This window comes from Maniola hyperantus, chromosome 23 (genome assembly GCF_902806685.2).
Source record: "Maniola hyperantus chromosome 23, iAphHyp1.2, whole genome shotgun sequence".
Taxonomy (NCBI): domain Eukaryota; kingdom Metazoa; phylum Arthropoda; class Insecta; order Lepidoptera; family Nymphalidae; genus Maniola; species Maniola hyperantus.
This window is the reverse complement of record NC_048558.1, coordinates 2,432,286-2,446,028: the sequence shown is the minus strand read 5'-3', so window position 1 is coordinate 2,446,028 and position 13,743 is coordinate 2,432,286. Positions and strand designations below refer to the sequence as shown.

The following is a 13,743-nucleotide window of genomic DNA, read 5'->3' as shown; positions in this document are numbered from 1 at the left end:
CGCTGTAGGTTTCTTGACAGACAGACGGACAGACAGACAACAAAGTGATCGTATAAGGGTTCCGTTTTTCCTTTTGAGGTACGGAACCCTAAAAACGCCGATAACTTAGTGGTTAAATCAGCTTCCTAGTCGGGGGTCTACGATTCTATCCCCGGTACGCACCTCTAAACTTTTTGGAATTATTTTTAAGCAATTAAATACCTACATAGGGTATTACTTACCTACTTATACCTACTTGCTTTAACGATCATAAGGAAACCTGCTTGCTTAAAAGCTCTTGAAGCTTGAAACTTGGTAATTAATATCAACCTTAGTACTTAAGTACAATAATTAGGATATGTAGTAAGTAGGTACTTACCTAACCCTCTCCAAGATAGGTAAGTACATGTTAGGTATTTAAAGATTTTTTTACGAGACATTTCACCGCAATTAATAGCCACATCTGGTGACAGAAGGGCTGGCTCATTTTTTGCGTAACGCTGGCTGTCCAGCGCAGAAATCCAGCCAGTATTCTTGGCACCATTCCATGCGGGCATGATTTGTATAGTAATTAGATAAAGCTAGCTTTAAGTGTTATTGTAATACCTATACTAGCTGATGCTCTCGACTTCGTAGGTAGGTAGGTACGCGTGAATTTAGGTTTAAAAAATACCGTGGGAGTTCTATGATTTTCCGGGATAAAAAGTAGCCTATGTCCCTTTCCAGGTCTTAAACTATACATACCCATGCAAAAAATCACGTCGATCCGTTGCTCCGTTGCGACGTGATTAAAGGACAAACCAACAAACCAAAACACACTTTCACATTTATAATAGGGGTAGCGATTTTCATTTAAAAAAAAGGTAGGTGAAAACATGAATAGGTACAATTATTTTGTACAGACAAACGACTTTGATTCAGACAACCATTGAAAACAGAGTTAAATGGTTTGAGTCTTGGCACTACCAATTCTATAGACAAACCATTTCGCTGTTCATACCTACCTATAAAATCTAAAAATAGTTTATCGTATACAAACCCATGTTAGTATGTCTACTTACTTCCTAATGATGTAATTTTATTAAGCTTGGTTAAAGCTTACGATAGGTAGGTATGTTCAAAATTCTAATTTATAGAATAACCTAGCTTTTTAGTCTTCGATATTAAATAGGTATCTTATTTTAGAGATCTACCTAACAAGACGGGTTTGCGTCAGTTTTTAATATTTACCTAATCTATCTGTAATGTGGAGATAGATTACTAAGCAACGTTCTTATAATGTACGGTGTTTTTGATAATTAGGTGAAAACATTACTAAGTAACTTATCTGTAGATTACAGATAAGTAGATTGAATATTGAAAACGGACGTGTAGCTAGCTTAGTAGTATATCTAAATTCAGTCAGGCTGTTCTAGATTAGACTTGCATTATTATATTCATACTTTTATCAGTACCTAATAGATTATGTTTTCATTGAACATAGTAAAGATACAAACAGTACTGGTTCATAGTAAGAAATTTTCTAAGAGCAAAGATCGTAGACTCTCGTAGCACTCTACTGGCTACGCCATCTGTCGCGGGGTAGCGCTAGGAAAAGCTTTGCTACGACAACCTTGAGAAGGGGTTCTAAGAAAATGAAACATGCCCAAGATATGAACCTAAGATTTATTTGTGACTAATTTTAAAAACAGACGGGTGCTATAGAAAAATAGCAGTCGTATGCGTACCTGAAAAAGAAAATTGATGTTTTAGTAATTTTTCATAACATTTTCATCCGTTTTTTGTTACTTTTTAAGTATGTAGGTATCAATTAAATGGGTGTAATCTCAGAACAAACTCCCAAGTTTAGGTAAAACAAGGAAAAAACGCGGTAATAAAAGGCCGTTGGCTAAAACCCCATAAGCTAAGCTCCGCCTGAATATGGAAAAAAAATTCAATAGTACAGTAGGCGGAACGGAAAGAATTACTTAAAAACTCGCCGTGAGACGGCGCTATACACATGTTCACGAGAGCGAGCGAGACGGGGCAATAAGAAAAAAAATCCGAAAGAACCCATTCTTTTCTATTTCCTCCCTCACTAATAAGCGGCTTAGAAAAAAATCGTGAGCGATACCCATCCTTTTCTAACATAAGGGTGGAAAGCGGCCGGGGTCGGGTGAGCGAGAGGGGCGACGCTTGGCGCCCTTTTTAATAGTTCTTATTTCGGCCGTGGTCCGCTCGGAGCTCGCCGGCCAGGACGTCGCGGCGGCCGCACGTGCTCGGCCGGACCGTCTTTTCCTTGACCGGACACATTTTTCCGCGGAAAAAAACGCGGGGCGCGTGCGCCCGGCCTCGGTGGGGATGTTCTTCTTGGCGTCTAAGGCGGCGGGGGCGGCGCCGCGTCTTGCTAGTTGGAGCGGCGTCTTCGCGAGGCGCGCGCGTCCGCCCCACCCCGCAAGAAAGCGTCGCGGCGCTCAAGTTTTCCACCAAGAAGTTAGTCGTCGCCCGCCCGCGCCTCAAGGAGGTCTCGCTTCCGCTCCTTCCGGCTCCTCGTAACCCCGGCGCGAACTCGCTCTGAACCCTCGTCCGTTCGCAGGTCCGTCGTGCGCCGCATGAGCCCGACGACATCCTCGTGACCATTCGCCCGAAGCTGGAATTAATGTTGAAGTACTTCAATGAGAACATATCCCTAGCGCTCCAGGAGAGGTACAGGGACCTCCATGAGTATCGGAAGGCGGAAGTAGAGGACTCACCGCGGGAGGCCAAAGTACCGAAAATAGCTGAGGAGGGCGAGACGGTCGGCGGCGAGGGCGCGTTCGAGCCGAGCGCCGCGCCGCCGTTCCCGCGCCTCCTGGAGCCGCCCAAGGAGGAGGACAGCTTCGTGGCCAGCTGGCTGCACAACTCCTTCAAGATGACGGCGGCGGACGGCAGCGAGGCGGCCGCGGGCGGCAGCGCGCTGGACCTGCGTGCCGCCCCGCTGTCGCTGCACATCCCCGCCATCCAGAACGAGGCCCAGCGCTTCAAGATGGAGTTCTGGAACCGCAGCCGGCCGGCCTCTCCAGTGCAAGAGCCCCCGGAGCACAGCCAGGCTGGGCTTGCGCCGCCCACGCCACAGCCGCCCGTCACCCCGGACCACAAGATCATGGCTGAGAAACTTGTCAGTGAAATTCAGGTGAGTGGTGTAGACTATAGAGTTGTGAACAGTTTGTATCTTGATAGCACTTCTGTATTCCGAGACAGCAAAATAAAAACAAAGTTTTTTAAAGTTAAAAAAATACAAATTTTTTAATGCGTAATTTTTTTCCGTTTAAAGTTTCCGTTAAAGTTCAGTTGATAAATTCAAGTTATTTTTAAAGAAAAAGTGTCCGAAACTTTCCGCCGGCAGTTACAATTACTTAGTGGCGTCAGGAAAATATTATGTGAGCGTCTAAATAATTTTTTTTAAATGCCTGGCAGTATGTTAAATTGAGAAGAATTTAGAGAAGTTAATTACCTACCTTTTTTGAGGATTGAGGAACCTTTATTTTTCGTTCGAGTTTTCTTTACCGTCACGTTCAAAATTTTCTGAGATGCACAATATTTAGACAGATCTATAGAGTGAAGTTTGACTTTGCTTAGCTTAGATTAGATTTAAAAAAGCACAATTTTTATTTTTGAAAAATATAAACACGTTACGTGTACCTTCCCCAAAACATGTCGATAGACTGACCTCACAGCGAGGTCTCACAAAACTCGTTCCAAATTTGAATGATCCCTTACTTCCTTGAAAAAAAGATACAAGAAGCAAACGCAACATATTGTAAAGCTTTTGTTAGCCAAGAAAGGGTTAAGGGCCGTCAAACTTATTATTAAATCGTTTTTGTCCTTATGTCGCATCCGGTCTTACAAAGGATATGTAAATTAATGTAATCACTGATAATTCTATTATTTCTGTATTGGTGTGATCAACTTGTCAATACTTGGGACCCATTTTTTTTATTCTCCATAATGCATGTTATCCGTTTCTACGAATATTTGTTTAGAGCATATGGCGTATGTTATGAAGGTTTTATTGATGTGTCGTCGACCGTTGCGTAATATTTGTTTACTCTGCAATTTAAAAAAAAAGTAATTTGAAAATCGAAGCGTAATGAATGCTAACTGCGGTGCATGTGTTCTTAAATTAAAATTTGTAAATGGAAGACAAAAGAATATTACTTTTTAAATTAGTTTCGGATTCGCTTACCTTGCATTTGTCTGTTTCCCACGGCACGGATTAGGGGCTCTTTGTGATTTTATTTTTTTAATTTTTTCCATCGCTTTGTTTCACGAAAGGGGTGTTGACAGTTATTTGTTGCTGCGAATCTGTTCCCATTTCATTTTTTTTTTGTTTTAAACATTGTTTGAATTTGGAACCGGTTTTCGATACGTTCGAATTTCGTATTCATCGAGTTTTTTTTTTTGAGAATAGAGATTTAACGGTTCGACGCGTTGCTCTTTTGTGGTTTAATTTTTTTAATCAACGGTTAATTAAAACTTGTTTTATTAATATTTTATGGATGTCGGGTTCTCGAGTGAAGTGGTTGCTATCAAAATACAAATTATTTATGCAAGGATTACTTATTTAATATTATATTAATTTACAGAAGTTAATGAAATAAGAGATTTCAGACTGAGTTTTCTGGTTCAGTACCCGAAGGGTGAGAATGGGACCCTATTACTAAGTCTCCGGTGTCCGTCCGTCCGTCTGTCTGTCAGCGGGCTGTATCTCGTCAGTTATTAGGTAGAGAATTGTAATTTTTACAGAATGTGTAAGTATTTCTAGTGCAGCTATACCTAACAACAAATACTTATTAAAATTTCTGAAATAACCGCCATGATAAAAAAGCGTTATTTCTTGTACGATGGTACGGAACTCTTCGTGTGTGAGTTCGACTCGCACTTGACCGATTTTTCAAATTCTTTTTAACATGTTCTAGGAATGAACAAGGGTCTGCTTATTATTCCAAACACGTTTCACATTTTCAGTTAGTTGGGATCAGAAACAAAATCATAAAGTTCTAGGTGCTTAGTAGAAATCTTTATAATAGATATCAGTTGGTTTAGTGGTAGCATGTATGACTGTAGATGACGAGGTCCTGGGTTCAATTCCCGGGTTGGGCCAAAAATACTTAGGTATTGGATTTTCCTGTTAAGACATTCTTAGTAGATAGGTACCTACCAGAGTTCGGAAGTTGGCGGTGTTTCCCCGTGCCCTGGAAAGAACGTAAAGCCGGTCGGTCCTGCACCTGATCTCTCTTCGGTCATGTCGGATTTCCGTCCCGTCATGAGAGTGAAGAAATAGAGTGTGCATTTATGTTTGCGCGTGCACGCCTTGTGCACTATACCTAATATCTCCCGCGCAGTTGGCAAATCTCTATGGAGATTGGCCACCATGGCCGAAATTAGGTCGGGTAGCCAATGTTGATCATTGCCGAAAAAAATTAACCATCTATCTCTTTCTTTCACGCCCCGTTCGTGGTACGTTGAAATGGAACAGCAACAGCAGCAGTCACCTTCCGCGGACTCTACCATGAGCGAGCGGTCCCTTGTTCCATTCGTGCTGGTAATTCTACTTTCTTTACTATTAATAGTTTCATATATACTAATTATTATTTTTATTCTACTAAAAGGCCTGTATCACAACCTCCAGATAAACTTTATCTAACGGATAAATTTGATGTTATGACAGTTTTTATATTGGGAATCTGACAAAATCTCATTTCGTTAGATAGAGATTATCTGGGAATTGTGAAACAGGCCCTAATAATAATTTAATTAGAAATGGTAAAATCAGTGGGACATTCTAATTACTTACTACCTTGTATACCTAATAGGTAGGTAGGTACCTAATTTAGTGGATTTTTTTCCAATGTTCCTTTAATTTTGCCGGTAGTTTTATGATACAGTAGATGTTTTTAACGAAGACACATTCCTTTACTAGTAAAGAAACTGGTTTTATTATAAAATATAAGAGCTAGCGCGCACCACCTCCACACAGATGCGGTGCGTTTTGAAAACCGCAAATTTGAATTTTAATCTATCAAAATCCGTGCGCGCACTTCTATAAGTTCTATAGTTCACAGATTTTGCGGAAAAAGCGTACGGAAATTTTCCGTGGTGCGCGCTAGCTCTCATTGTATATTAGAATAAGAATAATTAAGAATAAGAATAAGAATAATTTATTTTGAATTTAGAATTTAGACACAAGAAACGAGTTTCCTACCCTCTGCACTAGGAAAACCCTGTATTGCAGAAGACAGTTACCAGTTTTCTAAAACTAAGGACTTATTATAATATAAGAAGCCTATCTATATTTAATTATAGATAGGTATAAGAAACTACAAGCTTAATTCGCTATAGGTAGGGACCTACCTACCTAATCGGCCATAAAAGACACATATGTTTGATACAACGTGCAGCATGCGATATGCACCACCCGCTATCCCACTACTAAAGAAGCAGGAAAATCAAGCAATAGCAGTGGCGTGCAGCTCATAGAAGCATAAACGCACTGCTTACCCTCATTGTAAGAAATCAATGCTTACTTTTTCATTATAACCTGCCGTAAAACAAGTTTATACCTAAATGCATACCCTGGCTTAAAATCCTGTGCACGCCACTGAGCAATAGGTACTACACACTACAAGGTACAAGAAGATTTGTGTGGTGTTGTGTGTTGTGTATTGCTTGCTTTTCCTGCTTCTTTAATCTTTAGTACTTAGTGGGAGTGTGGGCGCTAGGTACATATCGCCTTTTGCAGACTACCTACCTATACCAAATTGTAGTTCCTTATATTATAACATGCAGTTCCGCTAAGTAACGCTTGCTTCTATATCCATTAAGTATACCTACTTAACCATTCGATTAAGCTTATTTCAACTTACGGGATATAAATTATATTACATACCTACTAGCTGATGCCCGCGACTTCGTTCGCGTGGAATTAGGTTTTTTAAAAATCCCGTGGGAAATCTTTGATTTTCCGGGATAAAAGGCTATGTCACTCTTCAGATCTTTATCTATGTACACATGCAAAAAATCACGTCAATCCGTTGCACCGTTGCGACGTGATTGAAGGTCAACCCAATAAACCAACAAACCAACAAACAAACACACTTTCGCATTTATAATAAGGGTAGGTACTGATAATCCAGTTAATATTGGCGTTCGCAACATTCGTACCAATTTTTAGGTACGAATGTTGGGAACGCCAATATTGACCCTATAATTTATATGCCGTAGTGTGAATTAAGCTTACGTAAATCAGATTAATTTAGAATTTAAGCTCAAAATAATTCTGCGGGAAAAATAGGTCCTTTGTAAAGATCTTCGTCTCGATAACTTCTATTCTTACCTATGTCTTGATAACTTCTATATGGAAGCGCGCGCACTGCGGAATTAATTCCGCATCGGATTTTGATACATTTAAATTCAGATTTTTATTCACGGATTTTAAAACGCATCGCAACACACCGCACCGCGGTGTGCGCTAGCTCTAAGTCCTCATTGGCTAATACCTACTCTACTCCTTAAAAAAAAGTCAAAATTCGGTTCACCTTTAAATTAACCACTAAAATTTTACACAAATCTTTGACATGACAGTTGATCCGTAAACCGAATATGGCGAGTGAGTTCTCAAATTTTACGCACCTACCTGTAGGAATATGTCCCGCAAATTGCTAATGCGCGTGGCCGCCTTTAGTGACGTTAGCACTAGGTAGACTGAAGTTTCGAGCTAATGGTATATTTTTATTTCGGCTGACGTCAAAATGACGTCATTTCGATGTTAATGAGACATGGTTCCAGCGCAATAGCAATTTGCGGGGCTTATACTATGAATAAATATCTTTAAAAAGATGAAAAATCACTAAGCTTTCCACTTTTCCCATGCAGCCACCACAGCACTCGCCGTCAGGGGAGGCCCCGGTCGGCGACCGCAACTCCATGTTGCCCTTCGCATTGGTAAATTTCCTGAATAGCCTCAATATCGATGTAATTATTTTCTCTTTCTTTCTTCTCTTGTCTTGTCTTTCTGCGGGAAGGAAGAGAAGATCTTTCTTCCCGATTGACGTCTGCTTTACGGAAACTAATTCGAAGTTCTGTCTATAAATGTATCTACTTACATGAAAATACTATTTATGCGTAAATCATGTATAACATTTTAATATGGTGGAAAATACTTCCCCATCATCATCATGAGCAACCCATCATCGGCTCACTAAAGAGCACCAGTCTTCTCTCAGAGTGAGAAGAGAAAATAGCTATTTATCATACGCCATCATTGTAAATCCATTAAATTATTAATTTAAACTATTTTTGTATCACTAAACTATATATTTAAACTAATTATTATTAGTAATTTTCCCGGGATAAAACGATTTACTCAATTTTTTAAGGAAGCGTAGGTACATGTAGGTATGTGGTACAATTAGAAACATCTCCTTTAATAATTTAACCAAATACCTGATAATAGTAAATTTTTCATTTTTGTCAACTACGTACGGTAGATACGTGTACAGTAGGTACCTATAGTATCGCATTGACCAGTTATTTTCAAGAGTAATAATTAAAATAATTAATTAGTATGAATAAAATAATGAATAAGTTATTTACCAGATTTTTTTTGCATTAAAGCGCATTATGATTTCAATAAACAATCCATTTAAAACACAAATTCAAATGCAATGGATATTATGCACTTAAAAATCGATAACATAAGGTCGTAAGGTAATGATAGCCTAGTTAACCTACGGACTCAGAAGCCTAAAGTCTAGACCAGATAAAACTTAACTAATAACAGGAATCCGGGTTCGATACCGGCGAAATATTTTCCTTTCCTGGTGTTGTTTCCAAAGTGCTTGGCTAATATTAAGCTTAACCCGTTAACCTAGGTTAAGTTAAGCATTAGCTAAGCTTACAGGTTAGCATCATTCTTTGCTCGTAAATTAAAACGATGATAAATCCATAAAAACGCGCCATTTCGATCGCGCGTCAAAACAATATTCTATGGAAAGACCCTTATAGGATCTAAGTAGGTAGGTGATGCACGTAATGCCCATTAACTTGTAATATAAAGAATCAATTTGCATTTTATGTAATAAAAACTACTATAATAATACCTATTGTTTTTAAATGTGCATTTGTAGTTAAATGAGTCACGTGTCTCTGCGTTTAAGGAAAATAAAAAACACGTGATCAGATAATATTTGTTTTTTTTAATAAATAAAAATCTACATTTTAGATCTGCTCAAACTAATAAAAAAATATAATCGATAAACTTGTAAGCTCGTTCGTTTAACAGATTATGTCGTTGCGTTTCTTAGACCGATATAGACTATTTTTATCCCGGAAAATAAAAAGAATTCCCACGGGATTTTCACTAACTTAAATTCAAAAGGCCTAAGTTGGTATCATTATAGTCACTAGTGATGACATAAAACTTAAAACAACCTCTGACTCCGTAGTAGATAATAGTAGTAAATACGAATTGGGTATTTAAAATGTAATTTAAAAAAATGATATTTTTTTTAAATACTAGAAATAATTTGGATGTTTTATGTAAAGATTTTAAAATCAGGTGTTTTATAAGTAACGACAGAATACGAAAATATTAAAATTCACCTATTGATAAAAACATCGTGAGGAAACCTGCATGCCTGAGAGTTCTCAATAATGTTCTCAAAGGTGTGTGAAGTCTACAAATCCGCACATGGCCAGCGTGGTAGACTATGGCCAAAACTCTTCTCACTCTGAAAGGAGACCCGTGCTCTGTGGTGAGCCGGCGATGGGTTGAACATGATGATGATGATGATGAATGATAAAAACAAAAGTAAAAAATTCTAATGAGGTTTTTTAGAATTCAAATTAGTTTCCGTAACCTTTCTTTGCTTAGCAGTTGGCTTTATCTTATGAAAGTTCAGCAAGCTTATCTACTTTTTATTTAAATATTTAGAACGCAATAAATTAAAAAAATGAAGCCTGCTGTTACATTAGGAATGAAATTATGCTTCTTCAAAATCATTATTAATTTAATGTTAAGTTTAAGACATTTATTGATTAATTTTGGTCAAACTAACAAAACAAACAAAGGCTAAAATAAATATAATAAGGAAATATTTCACTGTTATAATGTTACTGGACATGCTGAGTATTCGATTATAGCGTCTTTCCATACTATCGTTTCACATCTCACTAGATTCTCATACTGCCGTCCTATACCTAATCTAAAAAAAATTTTTTTGAACTATCGTTAAAAAGTGGGAATTTTCAAAAAGTAATGTTTCGTTCAGAAACTGCATTTTTATAAACTCGTCATGTTTTAGTCATGAGTCCTAGACTATTTTTTGCAGTTAACAGCTTTTTAGATATAAGATGACAGTACCATAGTTACATTTACCTATTAATTTTGAATCCTTGCCATAGTAAGTACTAATTGCTTATGGTTTTTGAATAAAAATAAGTTTTTTTTAAATATTGACTAGATAATATCATTTTCAATAGCGCAATAGACAACGCGGATTCAAATCTTTTCGTATAGGGTTTTAAAGATATTTTTTTAAATTGTGAAAGAATTTCTTCCATTAGAGCATTGATCCCACAGTCAACGATGAAGAATTCTGCGTTCTACGTTCACTATAATCTACGACTTAGATCTCACACTCAAAATTAATTGCCCACGACGATTATATAATTACTTAGGGTTAAAAGTCAAAATGCAAAACCGGAACGCAAAATTCTAAACTCATACCTCTAGACTAATTTAAAAGTATACGATTTGTAGATATTATACTTACACTTAGGTACTAATAAAAAAAATCCCAGCTGAGTTTTTTGTAGGCTTGAGCTCAGACCGGGGCGTGTTTGGAACCCTCGTAGCTTTAGTTTTAAGTTTATGAAATTAAATATCACCATTATTACATCATAATGTTACAAATTCAACAATGACAATCAAACAGTGTGCAATAAGTACCCAATTTGAGTAAATTATTTGACTTTGACTATATATTTTGTGCTTTATTTCTCACAGCAACAAGCGCGGTCGGGGCAGAGCATCAGCGAGCGAACGTTGGAAGAATGCTGGTCGACACTTCAGCGAGTGAGTTGGCACCTGTTTCAATGCGTATTGTTATCTTCCAAGAGTAGGGGCTACGCGGCGGTGGCTCTGTTATTGACGTGTTCGATTTAAAATTCAAACGATTTTTTTATATTTAATATTTAATTTATTTCCTTCGGGATAGGCATAGACCATTAAAAATCGTATGTTGATAAATTAGGTTTTTATAGTGTCACTACTAATTAAGTTTTGAGTTTTTTTTGTAGAGACTCGGTTATTTTTAAACGATAGATTACAACATATTTTTAGATTTGTCACATAAAAATTTGCAGTTTTTAATTATTAGAATTGGCTCCTTTTATTAATTCATGAATAGGTTCTTTAATAGTTTACAAATAGGTACTTAGATGTCTTAAGGGAGTTTAGATTTTTTAACGATATGTACCATTTCCACGTAGATATATATATACCTACCTAATATTATAATATTTTTTCAGGTAGGTATTTTATGATCACAAATCAACACAACATATGGTAATTTATTAAGGTTCTTAGTATAAACTAGTTTAATTTTTTTAAGGTTTTTAAAGCGTTCACTTACCTATTATAATTAAGTTAGGTAAATAAAGACACGTCTAGACATAGCCGTCAAAACGTAGCTCCTATTTAAGGGGTATTGGTTTTATAGCCAATTACTCATAACATAGTATTTAGTTTTAAGTTTGTTTAGGGTTTTTCAACAATTTACATAATATATAGGACAATATAGGTACAAGAAATTAACTACCATTTTTTGCCAGAAAATATGCCTATAGGAATTATTGCACTCGGTTTTAAAAACAAAACATAAAAAACAAAATAGATGTTTTAAGTTAACTTTTCCCAGAAAATATACGGAACTTTTTAACTATAAAAATATTATATTTGCCACGAAAAAGGTTTATTTCAATTTCAGGTAGGTATTGTAATTAGGAATAGTCATTATAATTAGGAATAGGTACTAATAAAGGCTAAAGTAAAATATTGTAACTAACACATTTATGGACCGTAATATTGTCTGAAATAAAAGCTTTATTTATTATTAAAACTATTTTGTATAATCATAATCTATTCGGTTTCTGTTCTATTCGGTTTTAAAAACGAAACAGATTAAAATAATAGAAGGATAGGTTTTTTATCGTGCAAAGATCTTATCCGCGAAACCTAGCCGTGGGTGGCAGGGGAAACGATTTTTTCTCCACAGGAACTATAAAATATCTAGCTCAATCTATGTTGAATATTCATTAGTATAGCCAACATTTTCGCATAGGATCGATCAAGATAAAAAATAAACTGGACACGATAAAACGCCTTGGGCGTGTTAACAATTTATTTTAATCGAGATTCGCGCGCGATTTCGTTTCTTTTTTAGGGTTCCGCACTTGAAATTCAGATAAAATGCTTATTTTGATTTCAGTCACCCATCTTGTTAACTGCTTGGATCCATATTGCAATAGATTATAACAAGCCTATATCACCCTCTACAGTGTCAATCCAGATTCTAAATCACGATCATTGATCAAAAGATCACGGCTGATCTAAGATATACTGCGTAAGAAACTGATTGACAAATTTCTTACCCAATCTATGATCTTTTTGTTTTCATTATTGCTATAAAAAGGACGAACAACATTTTTTTAAACTAAAGACTCAAATTTTATATTTTTTTTTAGTGCTACTCTACGAAAAACATTATACTCTAGCTAGACTAGCACCTAAAGTCACGAGGTTTGACCGTTTTAAATTTAATTAAGTTTATCTGTTCTTTTCTTATTAAATTGGTGACAAAAAGATCTGAATACTCTTAAATTTAATTGTGATCAGAATAAATACGAATCACTAGCGTCCGTATGTCTGATCAAACAATAGTCTTCATTATAATACAGAACCCTTATCCGTGAAACCAACTCGCTCTTGGCCGTTTTTTTGCGCACTCGCATCGGAGGCAGCGCCATCTGCGTAAAAGGTGGGTTGTATGTCCGTATGATCCAGGAAGTTCTTGTACTTACGCAACATCTGTATTTCACTGAGTTATTGCCGTGCAAATAAAAAAAACAATCGAAATTCGAACTTGCATAGTGCAACGATATAAAGTGAGATTATTTTATTATTCCGAACAAAATTGAATACTTATGTTAATTTTATGATATTCATGTAGGTATATTAAGAATTGCACAAGTTGTCTTTTTAACCGACTTTAAGTTTACTTAACGCAAATAGTCTTCATAGATAGTCTACAAAAAATAAATATTAATCAATAGCTATCTGGTAAATAGCATCCATAAAAGACTTTTTTATTTATAATTATAAACTTGTAAACAATATAATTATTAAGTTATCATTGTACCTTGTACATTACATGAAATAAACCCTAGATATGCGGTAAATGGAAATAATTTTGCGGGAAAAATTAGAATCTTTTTCAACGTAGCTTTAGTTTTAAGTTTGCGTAATAATTATCACCACTATATCTTACAAATCTAACACCATACCAGACCATCAATAAGAGTAATTTATTACCTATTTTGAATAAATCATTTGACTTTGACTTTGACTAACGTAAAGAAAGTAATATCATTTGAGTATAATTTTTTGCCAAATACAACGTCTATTGCATAGGTAAGATATTTATTGGTTTGGACTTTGAACGCAGCTTTTGTTATTGCTAATGA

At 36.3% G+C, this 13,743-nt stretch overlaps 1 protein-coding gene across 9 annotated transcripts in view; it reads left to right on the top strand.

Moving 5' to 3' along the window:
• dati (datilografo) overlaps positions 1-13,743 on the top strand; it is a 168,873-nt gene that overhangs the window by 62,978 nt on the left and 92,152 nt on the right. For 5 of the 9 annotated variants that reach the window (XM_069506543.1, XM_069506541.1, XM_034980827.2 and 2 more), the window contains exons 2-5: positions 2,555-3,130; positions 5,477-5,542; positions 7,873-7,971; positions 11,006-11,074. In XM_069506543.1, coding sequence (XP_069362644.1) covers positions 2,618-3,130; positions 5,477-5,542; positions 7,873-7,971; positions 11,006-11,074 — 747 coding nt within the window. In that variant the 5' untranslated portion in view covers positions 2,555-2,617. Of the gene's footprint in view, positions 1-2,220; positions 2,452-2,554; positions 3,131-5,476; positions 5,543-7,872; positions 7,972-11,005; positions 11,075-13,743 lie in introns of those variants that run through there. The other 4 variants (XM_069506539.1, XM_069506537.1, XM_069506538.1 and 1 more) reach the window with 3 other exon arrangements.